This window comes from Tachysurus fulvidraco, chromosome 7 (genome assembly GCF_022655615.1).
Source record: "Tachysurus fulvidraco isolate hzauxx_2018 chromosome 7, HZAU_PFXX_2.0, whole genome shotgun sequence".
NCBI lineage: Eukaryota > Metazoa > Chordata > Actinopteri > Siluriformes > Bagridae > Tachysurus > Tachysurus fulvidraco.
Genome location: NC_062524.1, coordinates 5,472,409 through 5,496,548, shown reverse-complemented (window position 1 = coordinate 5,496,548; position 24,140 = coordinate 5,472,409). Strand labels below are relative to the sequence as shown.

The window sequence follows — 24,140 nt, the reverse complement described above, 5'->3', positions numbered from 1 at the left end:
TGTCTCTGTGCAGAAAGACTTAATCATTTATTCATCACTGGAACACAAAGTGAGAGACCTGCTTCACTTGTACCATTTTAGGACAAACGCAGCTGGTGGCGGGGATCAAACCCAAATCTGCACAGTTGCGTCGATCTCCTCTGCATTTAGCAGATCAGACTCACTTGCATGATTTGGTGCATGCACTGCTTTTATTAATCATAAAAACATACATGAAACAAAAAATACATGGAAACATAACCTGGATAACACAGCGTCCAGCCTTACAGCTCACACACAGCATCACATCACAAATAATGACTGAATCATGACAGACATATATAGAGCTGCACATCAAGGGACAAAAGGAACAAAAGGAACAGGTTAGAAAGTGGGAAAACACATTAGGAAAGCGTGTGACACCACACACCTGGTGGTAAAAGTAAAGGGTAACGTAAGGCCTCAAGCTAAACAAAGAAAAAAAAGAAAGAAATGAAATAACCACTTCCCTAACCCTAACTTACAAACAGTAGAAAACTGGGATATAAAATGGCACCCAGCTCCCTATAACCTCCAACAAAGAAAAATAATTATAAAAACAAATAAGCAACCCTTAAGGCAGCATATCTATCTTAATGTAGTAACTCTTCACTACTAATATAACATCAACAGAATTACAAAACAGAGATAGAACAGACTGATTATTATCACTACTAACATTATTAATTAGTAGTGATGTTACCGGTGAAACCGGAGCTCAGAAGCGTGTCAAAAAAATAAACCGATTTTCATTGAAGTTTTGTATCGAAGCTTGATTCGTTCTGGCAAAATCACGTGACCAATGACGTCCGAAGTTTCGTTTCTCACACTCACACACACACACACACACACACACACACACACACACACACACACACACACACACACACACACACACACACACACACACACACACACACACACACACACACACACACACACACACACACACACACACACACACACGTGACCGCTTCGTTATCTGATTCAAAGGTTTAAAATCGTGCACGACACGCGGCGACAGCGCCCTCGTGTGTTGTATTGGAGTATTACATGAACTCTATCACTGTATAGCGAGTTTAGAGCTTATTGTTGCGAATTGTCAATGGAGCCTGTTACAAAAGATCGCGTTCTGAAATGTGGGAACACTTTCATTTGATTTCGCCCAGTAAAATGGATATGGTTTTGTTGTAAAGCCTATAGTTATAACTTAAATCTCACTCATCATTGGGCAATTATACGATTCAGTGTAACATTTCATGTCGTATAGTTTGTCATATATATTTATTGGATAGTAGTAATAAGTTGAAAAATATAGGAATGCAAGAAAAGCCTTTTGTGCACCGCTTAATACCATATGATCTTTTTATTAAATGGTTCACACTTTACTTTTGAGACAAGGTCTATCCTTAATCTGTTTTTAGGTCCAGTGTATGATTTGCTCCCAGCAGCTGGCCTATAATCAAATCAAATGAAATCAAATTTTATTTATTTGTCACATACACATACATACAGGGTACGACATGCAGTGAAATGCTTTTTGCATCTGTCCGGTATATAGGCATAAAAATGATATGAATGCATAAAATGAATAAATAAAAAAAAGTATAAACTATATAAAAACTATATAAAATATATCTGGAAAAATAATGTAAAATACATATTCATAAATCCGCATATACATAAATGTGTATGGTTTTTAATGATTGTCCTTAAAGTGTCCATGTGCAGTATGGTGTGTATAGATTGTGTATAAAATGGCATTGTGCTGTGCAAGTCCAGAGTTAAATTGTCAATGCAAAAAAGCTTGCATAAAAACCGTGAAGATGGAGAGAGAGGTCCAGTATTAGATCCTGGGTGTTTCTTGGTGTAGGCTCCAAATTGGCCTGCGGGAAGAAGCTTCTCCTCATTCTCTCTGTGTTTCTTTCAAGGAGTGGAAGCATTTCCCTGAACGCAACAAAGAAAAGAGTCCATAAAAATAATACATCATCCATGTTGAGGCATTTTCGTGCAAAGCATGACAGTGCCAGATCCTCTGTCCAAGATGTAGCCAACAGCCAAGGTTACTTTTAATTTCATTCAATTGTTTCAGTTTTAATTATTAGAATAATTAAGTGTTTGTAGCTGTGTTGTATACAAATAGTACAAAAAGTTAAATTTAAACAAAGTACATTGTGCATAATTAAAAGTAAAATAATAAATTATAGAAATACAATAAGAACGTACATTATTGTATTTAATATTGATTCATATATTTATTAATCTATCCTTAATTTGTCAATCCATTAATTTTTGCTTCTAACATGAATACGTTGTTTGGTTGTGGAACTTTCTGTGATAGCGCTTTCACCAGCAGAGGTCGTCATCGAGCTCTGATCTGAAAAGCTTCGAGTAATCAACCCCAATGAACACCTTTGGGATAAACTGGGATAAACTTGTACTTGACTGCTCTTGACACTCCAACATCTAGTGGAAAGTTTCCCAAAAGAGAAGAAAAGTGTGGAGCTTCATATAACGGTGAAGAAGGAATAAATCTGGAATGAGATCAAGAATGCATCAAGAATATGAGTGTGATGATCGTACTTTTGACCATATAGTGTACATGGATATAAAGAATATAGCATTTATAGCTCTGGTAATAAAAGTGGGATGCATGGATGATGTACAAATTGACACTTCTTCTACATTTGTACTTTACTGTTCAGTCAAATGCGGTTTGGGACAGAAAATCAATTCTGACAACAAGATTAGTTTACTGTAAAACAGTCTTTAACTAAAACCTTATACGATTGGCTGATACATCAAATGATTGACAGTCTGCCTATTTGATGTTCCCACTGGTTGAAAGCTGAAGTTCTACATACAGGCTGCATCCCAAATAAGCAAAGGTGGTGTAATCAAACCTCCACTACATGAAGCACATGGGCTGAGGCTTAAATAACTCTATGTCAGCCATGTCCATTCTTATCAACAAAGGGCCAGAGTGGGTCCAGGTTTTCATTCCAACCAAGCAGAAGCCACACCAGAGTCTGAACAACTGATTAAACAGGTGGAATTAGGTGTGGTTTCTGCTTGGTTGGAATGAAAACCTGCACCCACACTGGCACTTTGTAGATAAGATTGGCCATAAAACTATAGCATCCTAATCAGCCATGTTTTAGCGATATATGAAAGTGTTTTGCCTTAAATAGTGTGCCATTTGTTATTTAGCCCCACACCATAAATACATAAGTGCTAAGTGGATGCCACTGGGTATGAAAACAAACCCCATGAAGTGCACTAGCCTATTAAGGAGTCATTTGTGGAGTAGCATGATGATAATTATGTTCAGCTGCAGCTCATTGAAGAGGTGGCTTTAAAAGCTAGGTTTTGCCAACTGTAGTTCTAAAGTGCACTTGTGAGCTAAAGGACAGGTGTTTTGTTCGACATGTTTGCTCTTGGCGGTAATGGAGAAACCCCAGCAGGAAAGTTAAAGGCCTGGCAGAATGTTCCACTAACACCAGGAAGAATACCTAGCTTCTACGTTCCTCAAAAACTGCACCTCAGCGTTTCTCCTCGATTCAGAAAACCCAAAGATTCAGACGAGTACCAGCTTCTGCCTCCCTGCAGCCCAGAGGAATCTTCTCCAAGGTCTCCGTCTCCACGCTTTCCCTTCAAGCTCCGTTTCCCTGTACAATCAAACCGGAAACACAGCGAGGAGGACTCCTCTGACCCTTCTACACAAGCAGCGATGTCCCTGAAGCACGTGGAGAAAATCACCACGCCGTATGGTTTCCGCACCTTGGCCGCCAGCCCAAACGTGAGCCGCAGGGAGTCGCTCTTTCACAGGCGCAGAGGAGAATGCTGTCAAAGTCCTGCTGTCTCACCTGCCTTTCCAGAGCTTCTAGACTCCCCCGTGCCCAACCTCTCCGACCAAAACGATGAGCCAAGCCCAGAACTGCACTGCTTTGCTCCAAAATCTGAGAAAAAGCGACTACAGCTGCTCGTCAGCAAGACTCGGGTTGCACTAAAGAGTCTCACTCCCAGAAACAGGAAAAAACATGTCAGAAAACTGCAGGATGTACTTTAAGTTGTTTTGTGGACAAGTTATGAACCAACCTGTATTCCAAAATGATTTTAAAGAAATGAATAAAACTTGTTTTATATAAAAATGAGTTTCAGTTCTAATTTTATTTCTACACAAACAGTGGAGTCCATTTTGAATGTTGGAAATCTTTCAGCTCACTTAATGTTGACATGGTGAAGCCATTATTTTAAAACAAAAACAAGGAAGAAGTCCCCAGTATCAGTGCTGTGAAATAATTACAGGATGTTCTTTAGGAATTTTCATGGGTGGAAGTAAAAGGCTACAGTGAAGCTGTTTAAGAATATGACTGTCTAAAAGGGGAAAACTCTAGAACAAGCTGCTTTTTTTTTTTTTTTTTTAAATGAAGAGGTTTGGCAAATTTCTGTGGTGTGAGTAATAAACATATTGGGAAGAAGTGTTCTAGAAAAATTTAATTTGAGGTCAGTTCTTCAGGTGAGGTTTGCCCATTTTAATGATCTAATGCCCTTTTTCCACCAAGGCAGTTTGAGTGCTGGTTCAGAGCCTAATTTACAATCGGTTCTTTCTTTTGTGACGCCCAAAGCACCGGATCTGAACCAGGAAAAGTGGTTCTTAAGTAGCACCAAAACGTTGCTGTTAGTGCCGTTAATAATGTACCTTAAGTATACTAATGTTTAATATACATTTACTTTGCCACAATATGATCAATTATCAGCACACATGATAGGTAGCTACAGGCTAAGGCAACATTATTTTATCATTAACACAAATGTTTATGTAATTTCTCTATTACGACCTCCGTTTATACAGATTACACGGAGCTGCATGTACACGTTGGATTCGCTGCGTTTGAATGCCAATGTAGGTTCACAAAGCCATGTGCATTAACAGTAAAGCAACATCCACTATTGTTGATGTGTTTGCCGCTGCTGTGATAACATTGCTGGGAAATGTGACACGTATACAGTGACGTCAGACTCGGCTCTGTGATGGCTCTCTAGCTGATGGGAAGGCAAACTGGTTCTTAGAAGGTTCACCACTGGACCCAACTTTGAACCAGCACCCGGTTCTTTCTGGTGGAAAATAGGCATAAGAGATCTAAGTTCATCTTCCCAGCTGTGTTCAAGACACTCAAGTACCCTCACATGTAACGACACTGACTCATCTTTTATTAAACCTATTTTAAGCTGCTCACCTTTTATAAACGTATGATTCATTTCAAACTTCGCAACCATTTATTAAAGACCCAAAGTGTTTGTCCCTGCCTTTTTTTTTATTAATATCATAAACCTTTAACATAGTTATGATTTTTTTATGAAAATAGGTCAGTAGAAAGCAATTTTCTTAAAAAGTCTGTCATGTCAAGTCCATCATTTTGTTTTTTTTCCAACAATCCAATTTCTGCACCTGTGCTGTGCACTCGTGGTAAAAATCCATTGAAGAGGAAAGTCGTCCTCCCTGTAAAACCCCCAGCACCACCGCCATCGGGCCACGACGTCCAATTGGGACAAAGAAGGATTTATAAGGGACAAAGCCAATGCTTGTTCGTTATCAAACGATAAAATGCATCTTGTTGGGAGCGGAGCACGTTTCAACGTTCGTGGTGAATGCTGGGAATTCATCTCCCTCGTGTATTGTGAAGCTGTTTATTTCTCCCCTCCCTTTAAGCACAGTGTTTGTGCTCAAGCAGGACAAGCGTGTTGTTGAGTACAGAGCCACTAAAGAGTGACTCCTGTGTGCAATTTTATGTCATTCTGTCCCAGTCGTGGGAGGAAAGCAGGCTCTTGAAGCTTAGCAGCTCCACTTCAGCCTCGGTTATGTCCCCAATCCCCAACCAGCCAGTCACACTAGTGCTGAGGGAAGCTAAAGAGAAAAACTTCCTGGCTGGTTCCAGTTAAAAATCCCAGGGGAAGGAAATCTGGTGCTTCCTCTTTGATGAGTGGTCAGAGCAGATGACTGGCTGGTGGTCTGTTCTCCAGTGATGTCACACTGGAATGGGCGTGGTCATGGGAATGTTGGGGGCTGGGGCATGTGGAGATTGGCGTGACACCTCAGTCACTGTCTGAGCCCACGGCTGACGATCCTTTCCGTTTCCTCTTGGGTGCTTTGGGTTTGGAGTCCTCTTCTTCCTGCGGTCGCACAAGGAGATGATTAGGATTCAGGGCAGAATTCATTTATATCCAAGTATGTGGCATGTAAATGTAAAAAGTCATCGACTCGTATGTCGATCATTCATATGCAGAAACTCACTGAGGCGCTACTGGAGCCGCTGTCCTCCTCGTTGTTGGCTGGAGGTGCTGCTCCTTTACGCGAGCGTGGAGAGGACGCTGGAGCTTTGCGCCGAGATTTTGGTGGCTTCGACGAATCCTCATACTCCTCAGCTAAGGAGAAAAGGTCGCTGAACCTGGTGAGGAGAATCACATGAACATGTAACTCATACCGCTTGACCTCAGTAACTCTAAATGTACAGTTTTACTGTGGAGAGACTTGCCTCATTTTATGGGCTTCATCACAGCTGGCTTGAACGTGCTGAAGAGCCTGCAGGATGGGCGTCTGGGTAAAAACTACACACACACACACACACACACACACACACACACACACACACACGTAAATATTCATACTATTTATAGACAGTATACATCAGAGGAATGTTGATAAAAAAAAACAGACTCACAGTTATTCTTGGTGTTGCTGAGGCTCAGCCTCAGACTGTCTAAATGCTCTAACATCTGTTCCAGGGTCAGTTGTGCCAATTTACTGCTGGAGCTTCGTAAACTGCAAAAACACAACAAGGCAGACACGAACACACATGACTGTGATACGTACAATTCCTGTGAGAATTAAGGGGTTAAAAAAAAAGATTGGGATCAGAAGTTGGTACGGATTACATCTTGGCGTGGTGATACCTCTGACGTTTGCGAGGCATGTTGTTGTTCTTGATGAGAAGGGCTTTGATGTGCTCAGCCAGCTGGTCGTCGTGTTTGGCCGCCCAGTGGCGCAGGATGCTGGTGGTGAACTGATCCTCCGGGTGACACGGCCGACTCAACACCATCTTCACCATCTCCTCTGTGGGACTGCACGTGGCATGCAGCAAACACACACACACACACACTAAAAAAATGCTGTCATTGTTTAAAGCTGCAGTAGATTTTGAGCGGTGAGATGTGTACCTTTCCCTGCGGAGTTGTAGGAGTAAGCAGGATAAAGCTTCAGGATGCTCTGTACAGAGAGAGAGAGAGAGAGAGAGAGAGAGAGAGAAAGATGAAGCATAATGAATTGATCCCAAACACAATAATAAAGCTAAACCAGGACAGATTGTGAGGAACTCACCTTTGTATTTGAGATGCTGTAGGATGGGGATGATGGTCTCCAGTGGGATACTGTGGGCCAGAAACAGCTGCCATGTGCTGTATTGCTCAAACGTCTCCCAGTCCAGTGACTGAACTGTAACACACACAGGCACACACACACAATTAGACAGCGTGTACACTCAGGACCTGTTCAGACATCGGTGTCTACTGATCCGATTACAAGCGGAGAGACCAGAAAGACACGGGACAGATGTGGAGACTGACGTGGACACTTACTGAGGATGTTGAGTACCGAGTCTTTGCGGAACATTACCAGGTTTCCCATCATGACGTGACACATCAGCTCTTGAAGCTGGGAACACAAGAGCATGTTAAAAGAGAGAAAAATGGAGCGAGGGTGAAGTCACAACTGAACTCTATGAATGAATGAATGAATGAATACAGAACTGTACGCTAAAAACAAACCTGTGTAGAGTCTATGACCGCTACAATCATGTTCAGGAGTTCTCCACTTCGCAGGGTCTCATCTGGGAACTGGAATAAAGGTCACACACACAAATAGTGAACACTATTATGAAAAGCTTTGATTTCAATATCATCACGTATGATATCATGATGTGATCGTTTCATCAGATTGCACACACGCTGAACAGAATCGTCCAGAAAACGTTACGGTTTTCATAATGTGTCTCTACTCCAGGCACACGTGGTGTTTTGCAGATTTTTTGGTAGATAGTGCTGACGGGATAAACTGCATTTGAAGTGTGTGTGTGTGTGTGTGTGTGTGGAGGGGAGTGTTTGGGGTGTCTAGAGTGTTGAGTGGTCTGAGACATCTCACAGTTTTTCTGTGCTTGAATGGTGCTGTATTATATGCACTATGCCACTGTGTCTTTATATGTAGTGAGCATAAAGCGTGAAACGGGGAGCTGGTTGATTTTTACATGTGTGTAGCATAAAAACAAAAAGGCAGCTAAATAAATAGAAGAATTTTTATTAGAAGAATTATTATTCGTTTCTTTTTTCTTACAGACACCTTCTAAAGCCGGTCACCTAACCACCACGTTACATCCTTTTTAACTACTCGGTGGTTATCTACCCATCAATCTATCAGTCTATTCATCCATCTAATTTTACTGCCATTTGTGTACTGTGATGTGTTCTGTGTACATTATCCACTTCCCTGTAAGTCTGTAACAAACATTTTCCCTCAGAGATCAATAAAATCCTGTGTATCGACGCTTCACTATGGTCAGTGTACGAGAGACTGCAAAATAAACCTATTTACATTAATATATTGAATAAATAAATTACTCTTATTCAAGTTGTATAATGAAAAGAAAAAAAAAAGCAATCTGACAGCACTGTGTGTGTGTGTGTGTGTGTGTGTGTGTGTGTGTGTGTGTGCGTGTGAGTGTGTGTGTGTGTATGTACCTCTGTGTAGATGGAGGGTGTGAGGTAACAGAGGAGTCTCACATCATCCTCCTGGCAGGCCTTCATGTCCATCATGAGGCATGTGTGTAGGTCCCCCAGTGCAGTGGCTTGAGCAAACGACTCGTACAGACTCATCTTCCCCGCTGCCGCTTTACTGTCATGATTCAAGGAGGAGAGAAAGAGAGAGAGAGAGGGAGGGAGGGAGGGAGGGAGAAAGGTTTTACCATCAAAACACTTTATCGGATATCACAATAAAGCCCTGAACACACCCGACAGAGAGAGAGACCGGGAGAGGGAAAGGGGAGAGAGAGAGTGAGACAGGGAGAAAGAGAGACAGAGAGAGAGACAGAGACAGAGACCGACAGAGTGAGAGACAGACAGAGTGAGAGAGTGACTGAGAGAGAGAGACAGACACTGAGAAAGAGAGACAGAGTGAGAGAGACAGACAGAGTGAGTGAGTGAGAGAGACAGACACACAGAGAGAGAGAGAAAGACAGACAGAGTGAAAGAGACAGACAGTGAGTGAGTGAGTGAGTGAGTGAGTGAGAGAGACAGACACAGAGAGAGAGAGAGAGACAGAGTGAGTGAGTGAGAGAGAAAGACAGAGTGAGAGAGAGAGAGAGACAGACAGAGTGAGAGAGAGAGACAGACAGAGTGAGAGAGAGAGAGACAGACACAGAGAGAGAGACAGACAGAGTGAGTGAGTGAGTGAGAGACAGACACAGAGAGAGAGAGAGAAAGACAGACAGAGTGAGAGAGACAGACAGTGAGTGAGTGAGTGAGTGAGTGAGTGAGAGAGACAGACACAGAGAGAGAGACAGACAGAGTGAGAGAGAGAGACAGACAGAGTGAGAGAGAGAGAGAGACAGACACACAGAGAGAGAGAGACAGACAGAGTGAGTGAGTGAGTGAGAGACAGACACAGAGAGAGAGAGAGAGACAGACAGAGTGAGAGAGACAGACAGAGTGAGTGAGTGAGTGAGAGAGAGAGACAGACACTGAGTGAGAGAGAGAGAGAGAGAGAGACAGACAGAGTGAGAGAGACAGACAGAGTGAGTGAGTGAGTGAGTGAGTGAGTGAGTGAGTGAGTGAGTGAGTGAGAGACAGACACAGAGAGAGAGAGAGAGAGAGAGAGAGAGAGACAGACAGAGTGAGAGAGACAGACAGAGTGAGTGAGAGAGACAGACACTGAGAGAGAGAGAGAGAGAGAGAGAGAGAGAGAGAGTGAGAGAGACAGACACAGAGAGAGAGAGAGAGAGACAGACAGAGTGAGTGAGTGAGTGAGAGAGAGACAGACACTGAGAGAGAGAGAGAGTGAGTGAGACAGACACAGAGAGACAGACAGAGTGAGTGAGTGAGTGAGAGAGACAGACACAGAGAGAGAGAGAGAGAGAGAAAGAGAGACAGACACTGTGAGTGAGTGAGAGCCCCTAAAGCAGAAGCAGTACCAACACCACCATTTTCTTATACAGCCGGATTGTCACGGTTATTACCCATACCACAGTATGACACTAAATAATCCTCTGTGTTGCTCGGTGATTAATGTGGCCACAGTTACGGTCATTAATAATAAAGCCACAACACACCTGGCCTTGAGGTAGTACAGGAGGTGATATCCAATTTTGGGCTGTTTCTGGTAGAGCTCAGCGAGCATGTCCAGCAGCACTGAGAAGCCACTGTTGTCCTCCTGCATCTGACACAGATTCCTGAAGATCAGACACACTGGCTTACACACCGACTCCTCCAGAGACCTACACACACACACACACACACACACACACACACACACACACACACACAAAGAATAAACACACGGGATGTTGTGTTTTTTTGTTTTGTTTTGTTTTGCAGAGAGAGAGAGAGACAGAGAGAGAGAGACAGAGAGAGAGAGAGAGAGAGACAAAGAGAGACAGAGAGAGAGAGACAGAGACATACTCCTCAGTAATTTCCTCAGGCAGCACATCTCCTCTGAAATGGCTTTTAAACAGCTCAGCTAGACAGGAAGCAAGAGTGGACATCTGCTCTGAGTCAAAGTCCTCCTAAAACGGACAGAAATATGGACAGTCACTACCTACGTCATAGACAAACTGTATACAAACCTTCAACCTGGCCATGTAAACTCACCTCGAGAATCAGGTCCACGATCTCCTGCATGACTTCACACTGCGTCTCTGTGTCACTGCAGCACAATAAAACATGCTTCAGTGTGAGATCTCACAGGAACCTGTAGCTCCAGACTATAAAACATACCCCTCCTGTCTGCTCTGATTATTCTACTATTTTACGGATTATTGAACAGATTAATCTGCTCAATTTAGATGGACATTTGACACAGATGGACATTAGTCCGGACAGATTGGCCTCGTGGTCCTTTGTTCGGATTCAGACGTACAGAGGAAGGTTTTATTGTTACAAAAATTGCGCAACCTCCTCAGACACAAGCACCAACATCATATCCAGGGTTTAAACTTGTCAAAGCTAAACTGCTGTACACAACACATGGCCGCTCTCTCACCTCCCCTTCTGTAACTGTAACACTTTCTCCTTCAGCGTCTCGTCCAGCTGGTCCACGTAAGGCGTGATGTCGGCCGGCTCCTCTATATAAGTCTCCTTGATGTGCTGAAACCTGAACTCGCGTTTCTTACCTTAGGAAGAAAATTGCAGCATGAAGCAGCAAAAAAAATAAAAAACGAGTCCCTAAACGCTCGCATCCAAGGGGCAGCGTGCGAGTCTCTTACCCTTGTTGTTCAACTCTTCCTCATCGTCGCTAAACGTCGCGTCTGTGTTGTCGTAGCAACCGTCCTCCTTATCTAGCACGTGATTGTCCATCTCTAAGGGAACAGACTCCTCCGTTTTCACTGAAGAAGTAAAAGATAAAGAGTAAAAAGTCAGACGGTCGTAATGGTCAAAATAGTCTGTAGGTAAAAATGGCAGTTTGGTGAGTGGAAGGTTTTGGGATTCGAACCTTCTGTGGTTGGAGAGGGTGAGTTACAGAACTCAGGGAAACGTTCTCTCAGCATGGAGCGCAGCTCCCGGTCCAGTTTGGGGTTGTCAAACAATGGAGCCAAGTGTCTTATAGCAAACGGGGAGAGGTAAAGTTAGAGCACATAACTTTTTGTATTATTTCACTTATACCACGACAACTCACCAGAAACAAAGCATATATTTATTTAATGAACACACAAAACATCGTATCTGTTTATACTCTATTATATTTAGAACATCCACAGACAAGTTATCAGTTGTATTACAGCAGCTGTACAGTCGCTGCTCCCTTACCGCTCTTATTAACTCCTTGTTCATAAGTAACTTGTAATAAATACTTAATAACTAATGAATAAGAAAGATATAAACAACTAACAACAACAAAACATTTCTTGAAGACTTTCCTGTGGCAGAAATCCGACAGTCAGCCGGAGACTCCTTTTATAACTGGTAAATAAACATCTACTTAAAAAAATTCACTAGTTTATTTTTTTTTAGATTTGAAAAAAAAAAAGTAATCAGTTTATTAGACCCAAGTTGTGTGTCTGAGTTTACTACAAAAAAAGATAAGTATTAGAATAAATGGATTTCCAGCTGCTATTAAAGAAACATCAAAAATTAATCAAAACCTTTTAAAACATCTGAATCGGGAACTCGACAGCATGGTGTATAACTAGTTTAATTAACCTGTGTGTGTGTGTGTGTGTGTGTGTGTGTAAAAAACACTCACGCCAGAACTCTCTTCTCCATAATGAAGTTAAGCGAGTTGAAGACGCCCTGCCGTACTTGGACCTCCAGTGGTGGGAAAAAGTTGGGGATTATCTGGGATAAAAGATAAATAAAAGACACAAATATAACGGACCATCTTTGCCGTCACTGATTACTGCACGTCCGGAAAGGATATAACAAAAAGCACAGTGCGCCTTTAACACTTCATTCCTCGTGAGTAAACTTGACAGCGCTGACACGGTGAAACTAACACGGTGCCTTAGCATTATTCCACTCACTCGACACATGAAGTCCAGCAGCGTGGCAGTGATGGCCGGATGCGGCTTCATCGAGTGATGCATCACCAGAATGGCTGGCTCTGAAAACACACACATTTACACGTTAAATCTTTAGAAACAGCAGCATCGGGAGACAAAACTGGCTTCATCCTGTGTTCCATCCTCACCGATGTTCATGATGCTGTCTTTCTCCGGGTTGAAGAAGAGCCAGTCGTAGAACAGGGCCAGTTTGGCGTTGGAAGCAGCGACGTTCGACTGCAGAGGTTAGAATAAGCAAATAAGAGTAGTTTGAATGTACAAATATTTTAGTAAGAGGACTGAAAGATGGGTGCATAGATTTCCAAAAAATTCAACAACGTGGAGTTGAACAGGATTTGCGAATGTCTTGGAGTCGAAGGTGAAGATCTTCATCCTTCATTATACTTGTTGTACTGAATTAGTATTAAAACAAGGCGACTGGACTTTTTAATCACTTCTTCCAGAAATCTTCCGCAAAGCTTTGACTGACTAATTAAAAAATTATTCATAGGTACAGGAACCATCATATAAACATAAATTCCTTATACATAACAATTCTGGCTGTAAATAATGTCAGCTTGGAACAGATTGTAGTAACAGTATTTAAACATGCATATTAAAATACTGTTACTACAATCTGTACTGTGGGAAAGTGTCAGAGTTAAAGTGCTCTGGAACCGCTGAGACGCCCTGTGCTTTTTGTTCTCGTCTTCGGTAAACTATTTATCGTAATCAGGTTTGCTGTGAGTGCTGGGCATGTAGCCAGTCCATCACAATAAAGGACATAAATCAGTTAGCTTTGTGAATGCTGAACGTGCCAAATGAACAGCGATTAGAGGTTTGAGGAGAAATACGCTCTGGACAGCAACAGGGATTTAGCAAAAAGTGTCTAAGATAGATTATTTCAGCCTAGCTGTGATTAGAATAACACTGAGTAACGCATGCTGTGTGTGTGTATGTTTACCGTGCAGGTGGTGAGCAGCCAGCCGATGATGGCCCAGCGAGGCAGGATGTCTGAGCTCAGGACCTCATTAGAGGGATGCACCACCCCGCAGATATATCGAATGAGATCGCACCGTAGTGACTGACTCTCAGCTGTGGACAGGTACTGCCTCTGAAACCAGTCCTGATAGCGCTTCTGCTGGCCGAATCGAACCTGCAGCCACAGAGAGACACTTAACTACACGTTGACCTGCCTGTACAGGCGCATGTAACTGTTTCTGTGTGTAGAATAATAAATAGCTTTAAATGACTAGAAACACCACCACATGCATGTTCAGTACTGCTTAGTTGTGGTATATAGTAGGTGTCAGTGGTGTGTGTGTGAGAGAGAGAGCACGTGTGTATGTGTGTGAGAGAGAGCACGTGTGTGTGAGAAAGAACACGCGTGTGGGTGAGAGACTGTATGTGTGTGAGCATGTGTGAATGAGAGAGCGTGTGTGTGTGTGTGAGCGTGTGTGAGTGAGAGAGCGTGTGTGTGTGTGAGAGAGCGTGTGTGTGTGTGAGTGGCAGTGAGAGAGCTTGTGTGTGTGTCAGTGAGAGAGCGTGTGTGTGTGTGTGTGTGAGTGTCAGTGAGAGAGCGTGTGTGTGTTAGTGTCAGTGAGAGAGCGTGTGTGTGTGTGTGTCCGTGAGAGAGCGTGTGTGTGTGTGTGTCAGTGAGAGAGCGTGTGTGTGTGTGTGTGTGTGTGTGTGAGTGAGAGAGCGTGTGTGTGTGTGTGTGTGTGTGTGTGAGTGAGAGCTTGTGTGTGTGTCAGTGAGAGAGCGTGTGTGTGTGTGTGAGTGTCAGTGCGAGAGCGTGTGTGTGTGTCAGTGAGAGAGCGTGTGTGTGTGCGAGTGAGAGAGCGTGTGTGTGTGTGTGTGTGAGTGTCAGTGCGAGAGCGTGTGTGTGTGTGAGTGTCAGTGAGAGAGCGTGTGTGTGTGTGTGTGAGTGTCAGTGAGAGAGCGTGTGTGTGTTAGTGTCAGTGAGAGAGCGTGTGTGTGTGTGTCAGTGAGAGAGCGTGTGTGTGTGTGTGTGTGTGAGTGAGAGAGCGTGTGTGTGTGTGTGTGCGTGTGTGTGTGTGTGTGTGTGTGTGAGTGAGAGCTTGTGTGTGTGTGTGAGTGTCAGTGCGAGAGCGTGTGTGTGTGTGTCAGTGAGAGAGCGTGTGTGTGTGCGAGTGAGAGAGCGTGTGTGTGTGTGTGTGTGTGAGTGTCAGTGCGAGAGCGTGTGTGTGTGTGAGTGTCAGTGAGAGAGCGTGTGTGTGTGTGTGTGAGTGTCAGTGAGAGAGCGTGTGTGTGTGTGTGAGTGTCAGTGAGAGAGCGTGTGTGTGTGTGTGTGAGTGTCAGTGAGAGAGCGTGTGTGTGTGTGAGTGTCAGTGAGAGAGCGTGTGTGTGTGTGTGAGTGTCAGTGAGAGAGCGTGTGTGTGTGAGTGTCAGTGAGAGAGCGTGTGTGTGTGAGTGTCAGTGAGAGAGCGTGTGTGTGTGTGAGTGTCAGTGAGAGAGCGTGTGTGTGTGAGTGTCAGTGCGAGAGCGTGTGTGTGTGAGTGTCAGTGAGAGAGCGTGTGTGTGTGAGTGTCAGTGAGAGAGCGTGTGTGTGTGAGTGTCAGTGAGAGAGCGTGTGTGTGTGAGTGTCAGTGAGAGAGCGTGTGTGTGTGTGAGTGTCAGTGAGAGAGCGTGTGTGTGTGAGTGTCAGTGCGAGAGCGTGTGTGTGTGTGAGTGTCAGTGCGAGCGTGTGTGTGTGTGAGTGTCAGTGAGAGCGTGTGTGTGTGTGTGTGCGAGTGAGAGAGCGTGTGTGTGTGTGTGTGTGTGTGTGAGTGAGAGAACGCGTCTGCGTGTGTGAGTGAGAGAGCGTGTGTGTGTGAGTGTCAGTGAGAGAGAGAGTGTGTGTGTGTCAATGAGAGAGAGACTGTGTGTGTGTGTGTGTCAGTGAAAGTGTGCGTGTGTGAGAGCGTGTGTGTGTGTTCTCACCCTTGACGTCATGAACAGTAGCTTGGTCTCCATATCAGGAGTCAGGCGGCAAGCCAGGAATTTGCGTGAGGTTCGCGATGTGAGAAGCTGTAAGAGACCTATGAAGGCATTACACACACACACACACACACACACACACACAAGAAATTAAACATTTAACTACCAAATCTCTCAGATGATATTATTAGTGCTTTATTAAAGGCAGGTGGATTTAAAGGGTAAATCAGTAACATCTAATAAACACAAGACTAAAAATGTCCTGGTATGAAGTAATAACACAAACTGCAGTCATGACCCTTTACTGTTACATCTGGATTCTTTCCATTTTTATAGAATTTAATCCCAATGCTTAATGTTTAACCCAAAATACCTTACTGCAACACACACACACACACACACACACACACACACACACACACACACACACCAGTGAACTGTGGGCTCAGGCTCTGAGGGTTGTGCAGCAGGTCTCTCCACAGGAGCTCCATCTCAGGGATTCGAGCTACATTCTGTAACAGTCTGACGAGATCTCTCCCGATGATGAAACACTCCATAAACTGACAAAGGGAAAACGTGAGAATCACATCACACTGAAACTAAGAGGAGCTTTGTGATAAGTAGATAAAACTCCAGACATGTCACAGAAAAACTATGGATTAGTAAATGGTGTGTTGGTTCTTATTAGCTAAATGTTATTTCCTTAGACACTGAACGGCAGGTTTTGATTGAGGAAAAGTAACTACGCTGCTCATCGAACTGATCTCTTCGGTTTGGTGCTGTGATCTGGTTCTGACCCATGATGCTCCTTTACCTCAGTCAGAACAGGACATTTAAATAAAATTGAACTCTCTCTTGTTTCACTTACAGAAATAATCTGAATTTAAAATGGAAACAAAAAACAAAAGAGAAACAAAAGAGCTGAGAAACAAAAGAGGAACCTACTGTATCTCGGTTCAGGAAAGTCTTCATTCATAGTGCATCTATATACGATACAATATAAATCACAAGGTCACACGTTTGATCACACGATCACACTCACCCTCTCTCGCAGCAGGCCGATGCAGAAGTCCACCTCTCTCTGGCGGAGCGACAGGAGACCCTGCGTCCCGTGATCCACGATGAGTCTCAGGTACGTGTACACAGACATGGCCACCAGCATACCGCTCTTCAACACCCACTCCCTGTGCACACAAACCAACACTAACTAACACATTAAACACCCAGTATATGTGCATCCATTTCCAGCAGACCTTCATCCGAAGCGGTCATCGTCTACCAAACTCTGATGATAAAGCTCATAACGTTTCACTTCTCAGAATAGATTACGTTCATGCTAATACAAGTCATAGCTGGTTCGTACCGACTGACATCTGTGGCGGCAAATAACGTGTAACGTTAACAGGTGTAAATATAGAAAAGTAACCATCGCGGCTCAGTGTATTAACTGTACCTTTGATCCACTAAGATGTCCAACACGTTTTCAGCCAGCCACAGGTTTTTACTGGAAATGTCACCACCTAAAGAAAGGAATAAGCCTCATGAGACCGTGCTGTTACGGAACACTAATCGGTGATGGAGTTGTACAAAGTAAAACTTGTGAATTGTACAAAGCCCTGACACTCCATATCTGGTAAATAAATGTCTCCTCACCACATTTAAAAAAAAAAAAAAAAAGATTTATTTTTTAATATATTTTACGTGACGTATCCTCTACACCGGTCCCTGCGGAGGAGTCGTTACTATAGAAACGATAAAGTTAGAATAGCCGCGTTAATAGAAACCTGCGACTGGCCTGGTAGCCTGTTAGAGAAAATGAGTCAACACCTTCTGAGCAAAGAGAATCGAGTGTTAACAGCCTGGGTTAGAAATATCTTTAATAGGACAACTAGGGTTGTGTGGATGTCTGATGTAACGTACCAGCGATCTGCTTCATGAGGGTCATGAGGACTCCGTCGGCTCCTATGACCCCACTCTTCACCAGCTCTCGGACCACCCACACCAGCTATGACGGAAAAACAGGGTTTAAGCAGCATGACCTTGGGAGAGACTGGTCAACTCACCGACACACAGTAAACCATCAGTATGCAAACCTGTGTGTGACACTGGTCCTGCAGTTTGAGGAACTTCTCCATGAGGATTTGGTTAATCTTGATCAGAACCACATTCATGCCGTCGCGGTTGACTAGCGTCAGGTCTCTGTAACACTGCGTGTAGAAGAAAGCGTAGAGTTATAGTCACAGACCTGCGATAGCTTTAAGATGAAGTGTGAAGTACAAAGGTATGTTCTTAAATGTAAGTGATGTTGAGCATTGTGCTTTAACCTGAAATGAGGTGCATTTTGATGTTTTATCATCCTACTAGACAATGCAGTAAGATGTAGTACTTTGCGAATGATTTTATTTTAGATGACCAGTCAGGCCATGCCTCCTTCAGTAGGACAGATCAGAACAAAGACCACTTGTTATTCCCTGGGACAAAGCAGTACATGGGCCAAACAGACAGGCTTCAATGGCCATGACTCCTTAACTATGACACAACCACAGAAGCCATGTCACCTCAGGTCAAGAGGCTTTTACTCTCATTTTGTCATCATATATCGCTAACGCAGTACATAGTGAAACAAAACAAAGTTCCTCCAGGATCCTGGTGCTACAGAAAAACACAGACCTACATAAGACAACACAGAACTAAGGGCTAAAATAAATCTATCCACCTAAAGAATGATGACACATTGCTTTAATAAGACTTAGTGGAATAAAGGCCGTGTCTTCTTCAAGAAGAGGAACAGAGGAGGACAGAGGGTCAGAGGCCACACCCACTTTACTAAAACTTAGGGTCAGAGGCCACACCCATTTTACTAAGACTTAGGGTCAGAGGCCACACCCACTTTACTAAACTTAGGGTCAGAGGCCACACCCACTTTACTAAGACTTAGGGTCAGAGGCCACACCCACTTTACTAAGACTTAGGGTCAGAGGCCACACCCACTTTACCAAGACTTCCAGCATCAGAGGCCACACCCACTTTACTAAGACTTCCAGAGTCAAAGGCCACACCCACTTTATTAAAACTTACAGAATCAGAGGCCACACCCACTTCGCTAAGACTTATAGAATCAGAGGCCACACCCACTTACCCAGGACTGACATCTTAACATATTTAACATATTTACACGTGTGTGTGTGAGAGAATGTGTGTTGCTTCCTTACCCGTTGTGCTTGTGGAGGCTCTGTGAGCAGCAGCGTAAACAAGCCAAGGCACACTTCCTCATGCTGCTGAGGACCTTTACACACCTACACACACAAGCACATTTATACAAGTGATCATCATCATCATCACACACTGTCAAAATCCCATTTTTAAAAGCTAACGTGGATGTAGCTGTCGTTACAGCGGCCAGCATGCTCTTTATTTGTCGGTACTTTCTAAAGGACTTGCAGTGTGGGCTACATCTCAGAAACCTTTCCCAAGCAGCCATGTGAGATTGTGGTTCTCTTAGAGAGAGATATTAAGATTTTTCATTTATGATGTTCATCCTGTAGATAAGTAATCATTTACCTTGCAGTGTTGTGGGTAGACTGTCTAGATCAGGGAGTGCAGATTGAACTGGCTGTAGTTCGGTGAACCACACAAACGTTTAAATCAGACCAGACATGTATTTACTAAAATTTTATGGAGTCTTTATTCTATTTAGCATCTCTGGTGTGACTGGTGTGACTAGTGAAGCCACAGATGAGTGGACAGAGAGGTGTGTGTTTATTCCGTCTCATCTGGTTAAAAGGGGCAAGTGAAGCATCACTATGAACTAAAATCAATTTGTCTCATCACTCATGTGTAAGGATGAAAATTAACTGCTGCTGTTCTTCAATTCTGTTAGTTGCAGAAGCTTTGGGAGCATGAACAAAGGTCTTTCCTTTAGTTACATGCATCTGATCTCATGGTTAGAGCATGTAAATGACTGTCAGAAAGACATGCGCTAAAGAAAACTCTGCTTCAGCGCTCTTTACAAAGCAACACCTCCAAAACACATATCTAGGACCTAGGATACACTGATGCAAAAGAAAGAGGCGGGGCTTAATCCGTTGACAGAGAACAGGACTGATGGCTCCGTCCTGATTGTTTTGATGCTCAGAGTCCACGTTATTTATTACGTGTTTATTATTATTTACTTATTATTTGTTTATTGTACTATTTTTGTTCAAATTTCTTGGCTCGTACTTTTCTTGTGCTCCTGAAGCATATTTAACATGAGTGACATCACCGCCTCAAAAACAAACAGAAATACTCACGTGGGCAGTGAGGGCATCATTGGCTTCTCGTTCCGACAATCCATTTGTAATGGAAGTGGTGATGGACACACACCTTTCCAACCGCTAAAAAACACACACACCAAAACATTTGCTTTAACACACAGGCCCATGAGTTCATAATATATATTTACACCACAATTCAGAAGGTCAGAAGGGTTTCATGCAACATAAATAAATACAGGAACTAACTTTTTAGATGGTGTTCCTCAATCTTAAACATAAATATATACATATAAAAGGTACAACATCTTGATCTTTAACTCTTACTGTGTTATAAGAGGAATAAAACACTTCAGGACATGCAGTTTTAGGTCATTAATCACCATCAGGATGGTCGACAGGAGATGGTATTTTCCTTATTACAATCATCCCATATTATGGTTTTCTGAAATTCTGTGTAATTGTTTCATTTATGTTCATTGCCATGTATTTATTTATTTAGTTATTTTATATCAGTGTATTATACATTTGGTGCACATTTTGGTTACAGTGTGGTTTGCAAATCCACCGCCTTCTCCAGAACAGGACAGAAGACTGAGACAGTCATAGATGTAAATTTCCCCTACAACGTCAGAATAATGTAGAATGAAATACTGTAGAAATAAGATCAGACGTCTCATGCAAACGTTCTAACCCAGCAGGTGTTTCCTGAATGCCACAATTCAGCAGGTGAAAGTAACATTAGTGACTCTAGATGAGCACAAAGCCTTAAAGAAATAACCTCCCTCAGGAGTCCTACTTTGCTATTTTGGACCTTTCAGCATAGTTCATCATGTCACTGACACGTTGAATACATCTTGTCCAGTCTTTCACCAGGAATACTAGTGACTCGTTCCCTTAGCGTTTAGAGGCACAACAAGCCTCCAGTCTTTCACCAAGATCACAAGTGACTCCTTCCCTTAGTGGCTAGAGGCACAACGAGCCTCCAGTCTTTTACCAAGATCCCTAGTGACTCGTTCCCTTAGCGTTTAGAGGCACAACGAGCCTCCAGTCTTTCACCAGGATCACTAGTGACTCGTTCCCTTAGCGTTTAGAGGCACAACGAGCCTCCAGTCTTTCACCAGGATCACTAGTGATCTCCAGCCTTTCACCAGGATCACTAGTGATCTCCAGCCTTTCACCAGGATCACTAGTGATCTCCAGCCTTTCACCAGGATCACTAGTGATCTCCAGCCTTTCACCAGGATCACTAGTGATCTCCAGCCTTTCACCAGGATCACTAGTGATCTCCAGTCTTTCACCAGGATCACTAGTGATCTCCAGTCTTTCACCAGGATCACTAGTGATCTCCAGTCTTTCACCAGGATCACTAGTGATCTCCAGTCTTTCACCAGGATCACTAGTGATCTCCAGTCTTTCACCAGGATCACTAGTGATCTCCAGTCTTTCACCAGGATCACTAGTGATCTCCAGTCTTTCACCAGGATCACTAGTGATCTCCAGTCTTTCACCAGGATCACTAGTGCCTCCTTCATAAGTTCACCTACAGACAGCTCCCTCCCTTAACAAAGTTACAGAATGACCTGTATGCAACACGATGACAGTTTCTACAGCAAACACAAGCTGCTAATGTTTGTATAATTTGTATAATGTTATAAAAAGCCCTGTGCAGTGTGCACGTATACACAATATCTATAGCACAGGGAACACATATGTATGTATATTTATATGTACATACACACAAAAGGAAACAAAGGGAGTGAGAGAATAAGAATAAGAAACAGACTTGTGTGAGTGATAAATGTTGATGTAAAGGCCATGTGTACCTCCTCCAGCTCGTCTTTGGCGTCCAGGCTGGTGGACACCAGCAGCCGGCCCTGCGCTCTCCCCTTGGCCGCTGAGGGCTCCATCACCTCCCGCCTCGCTTCGCCTCGCCACCGCCGACTTCAGCGGGCTCAAAGGGGCTACAGAGGCTTCGGGGCTTCACGCAAACCCCAATGTTTGTTTGTTTTTTTACTTCCCTTTCCCTTTTTTAATCACCTGTCGTTTGCTTATGCACTTATCGGCACTTTGTCCGCCCACACACAATGTGTTTATGAAGCGAAATCACCAGCTTTCTCGAGGCCGCTCCGGTGTTTTCAGCCAGTGTCCCGACTACAACGGTCCAACTTCCGCAGCACACACGGCGGCCTACCGGAAGTAGTCCCTGCGATTGACAAAGAGGCGGGACAGAGATACGCGTTTGAACCAATCGTCTTCGGAATGCATTTGAGTGACGTAGGCCTTGACCACTCGTCAAGACAGCGTTCTCATTGGACCCTCCGTTCACTATGTAAGGCTTCGAAGCCGTAATTTCGACGCCTTTCTAGTGTCCCTACGTAGGGAACACGGAGGCGTTTGGGATTCGAACATAAGGCGTTTTTTTTTTTTTTTTTTAACCTTCTTTAAACCTAGTCCATAGTAAATACGACCGTTTTTATTTTTTTGTAGAAACACGTTGTGGATTATTTTATGTTTTTACCGTTTATATATGTACACGAACAGCGCTTTTAACGTCAACAATAACAGTTGTTGGTCGTTTGGTCGCACGGGGGCGCTGTCTGAACGACACTTTATTATGGACGAGTAGAAGAAAAAAAAAAAAAAAACATCGTGGTGTCAGTCTGCTTATACACGTCCCCTAAAGTTTACTGGAGACTTGAAATCGACGTCTGCTTCAGTATTTAACCTGCACATGAGCAGATCTTTCATTCTCATCATTTAAAGTGCTAATGGAGCTTTGCGTTCATAAACTGACAGAAATAGTGAATTTCTAATCAGGTTTATTGGCCAAGTGTGTTTATATACACAAGGAATTCGGTTCTATGAGTTATGTGTTCTGTCACCATGAACAATGTGCATACAGGTGTTCATAAATAACATCTTCAGTGTGATACAGTTTTTATTTGAAATGTATGAACCCCTTTTAATGATGATAATCATTCTCTGTGACTCTCAGGAATAATGAAAACACACCATACACATACACACACATATAAACAAGCACATTCATATACACACATACACCCATACTCATACACACATACATACACACACACACACACACACACACACACACATACATACTGTACACACACTCGTATACACATACGCACACACACACACAGACTTAAACACACACTCATATACACACACACGAAGCTGGAATGTGCAAAAAAGAGTTTCACTGGATTGTAAATCTTTTTTTTTTCCTCCACAGATTTCTACTTATATTTACTTTTTCTTTTAATACTTAAAGAAGAAAAAATCATGAAAGACAGGAAGTTAAAGTGGGGTGTTTCTTTTGGAGGCAAGTGGACAGATAGCTAGGGTGCCAATACTTTTGGAATCATAGGATTGATAGTGTGGAGTTGATAGTTACATGTATTGAGAGTCTCCTTTACATCCACAGTCACTAGGAGAACACAGAGGAGAAGCCGTGCCTGAGCTCTGCGCAAGCTGCGTGTGTGAGAGCTTAAAGGAATTTTAGGAATTTCCCATTCATTTCTATGGGACTTTTTGGGTTGCTTTTTCGTCCGCTGTGCAAACATCGTTGGTTGGATCACTTATAAAAGTCATAGCACACCTCTCCTCAATGAGCCGGTCGATCTGACACCTCATTCATGGGTCTGGGACAAAAACTGCGGGACAAGTTACGCACCGAAGTTTTGTCCAGAAGAATTCTAATCAGTATGCAAGATAACAAGAATGTTGTTTTGCAAACACCTTTAATAATATAAACAAATCCTCCACTTACCTCATGGGAAATATCAAGAGCTCGAAACATGACTGATGCATTTCTTTAACGTAATTAAACAATAATAGACTCCAACCATCAGTCAATGAGTCAAGTGTTTCATTGTGATCAAATACGTATAAGGCTTTAAATAAGTCTTGTAAGTCTAGAAATAAGTCCAGAGAAATAAGAGAAATAAGTTCAGTGATGCAGCGTTCAATTGTGTTTCATTCTGTTTTACAGACAACAAAAATAACATCAAAAAATAACCCTACATTTCTATCAAGATTAATAACTGTTAATCCTGTAAAATAAATATAGAGTGTTGCGTTACACAATGATTACATGTAAGAC

At 43.0% G+C, this 24,140-nt stretch overlaps 2 protein-coding genes across 3 annotated transcripts; one reads left to right on the top strand and one right to left on the bottom strand.

Moving 5' to 3' along the window:
• The first annotated feature begins 3,396 nt into the window (after nucleotides 1–3,396).
• LOC113634670 (C2 calcium-dependent domain-containing protein 4C-like) lies at nucleotides 3,397–4,169 on the top strand. The gene has a single exon (XM_027133766.2). It carries the CDS (start codon nucleotides 3,446–3,448, stop codon nucleotides 4,085–4,087), a length of 642 nt encoding a protein of 213 aa, XP_026989567.2. The 5' UTR covers nucleotides 3,397–3,445; the 3' UTR covers nucleotides 4,088–4,169.
• Nucleotides 4,170–5,315: 1,146 nt separating this feature from the next.
• On the bottom strand, nucleotides 5,316–22,215 carry ints3 (integrator complex subunit 3). 2 transcript variants are annotated; one of them, XM_027171545.2, is made up of 29 exons: nucleotides 21,838–22,215; nucleotides 20,051–20,134; nucleotides 18,971–19,054; nucleotides 17,852–17,965; nucleotides 17,679–17,763; nucleotides 17,212–17,278; nucleotides 16,801–16,942; nucleotides 16,189–16,318; nucleotides 15,762–15,859; nucleotides 13,783–13,974; nucleotides 12,968–13,055; nucleotides 12,801–12,880; nucleotides 12,524–12,615; nucleotides 11,774–11,880; nucleotides 11,547–11,666; nucleotides 11,324–11,453; nucleotides 10,933–10,987; nucleotides 10,744–10,847; nucleotides 10,395–10,559; nucleotides 8,809–8,962; nucleotides 7,843–7,911; nucleotides 7,654–7,729; nucleotides 7,397–7,510; nucleotides 7,237–7,285; nucleotides 6,955–7,140; nucleotides 6,741–6,841; nucleotides 6,555–6,627; nucleotides 6,314–6,467; nucleotides 5,316–6,192 (listed from the first exon to the last, which is right to left on the bottom strand). In XM_027171545.2, exons 1-29 carry the CDS (start codon nucleotides 21,919–21,921, stop codon nucleotides 6,115–6,117), a joined length of 3,075 nt encoding a protein of 1,024 aa, XP_027027346.1. In that variant the 5' UTR covers nucleotides 21,922–22,215; the 3' UTR covers nucleotides 5,316–6,114. The 2 variants fall into 2 exon arrangements, with proteins under 2 accessions (XP_027027346.1, XP_027027347.1); XM_027171546.2 differs by having other exon boundaries at nucleotides 6,973–7,140; nucleotides 21,838–22,214.
• Nucleotides 22,216–24,140: the final 1,925 nt, after the last annotated feature.

What these genes read in the sequence shown, in the direction of transcription:
- LOC113634670 (XM_027133766.2), top strand. Translation starts at nt 3,446, where the DNA reads ATGTTTGCTCTTGGCGGTAATGGAGAAACCCCAGCAGGAAAGTTAAAG.
- ints3 (XM_027171545.2), bottom strand. Translation starts at nt 21,921, where the DNA reads ATGGAGCCCTCAGCGGCCAAGGGGAGAGCGCAGGGCCGGCTGCTGGTG. An exon ending in AGACAGCATCATGAACATCG is followed by an intron (nt 12,881 to 12,967) that starts GTGAGGATGGAA and finishes GTGTGTTTTCAG; the next exon opens with AGCCAGCCATTCTGGTGATG. An exon ending in TTACAGTTACAGAAGGGGAG is followed by an intron (nt 10,988 to 11,323) that starts GTGAGAGAGCGG and finishes ATTGTGCTGCAG; the next exon opens with TGACACAGAGACGCAGTGTG.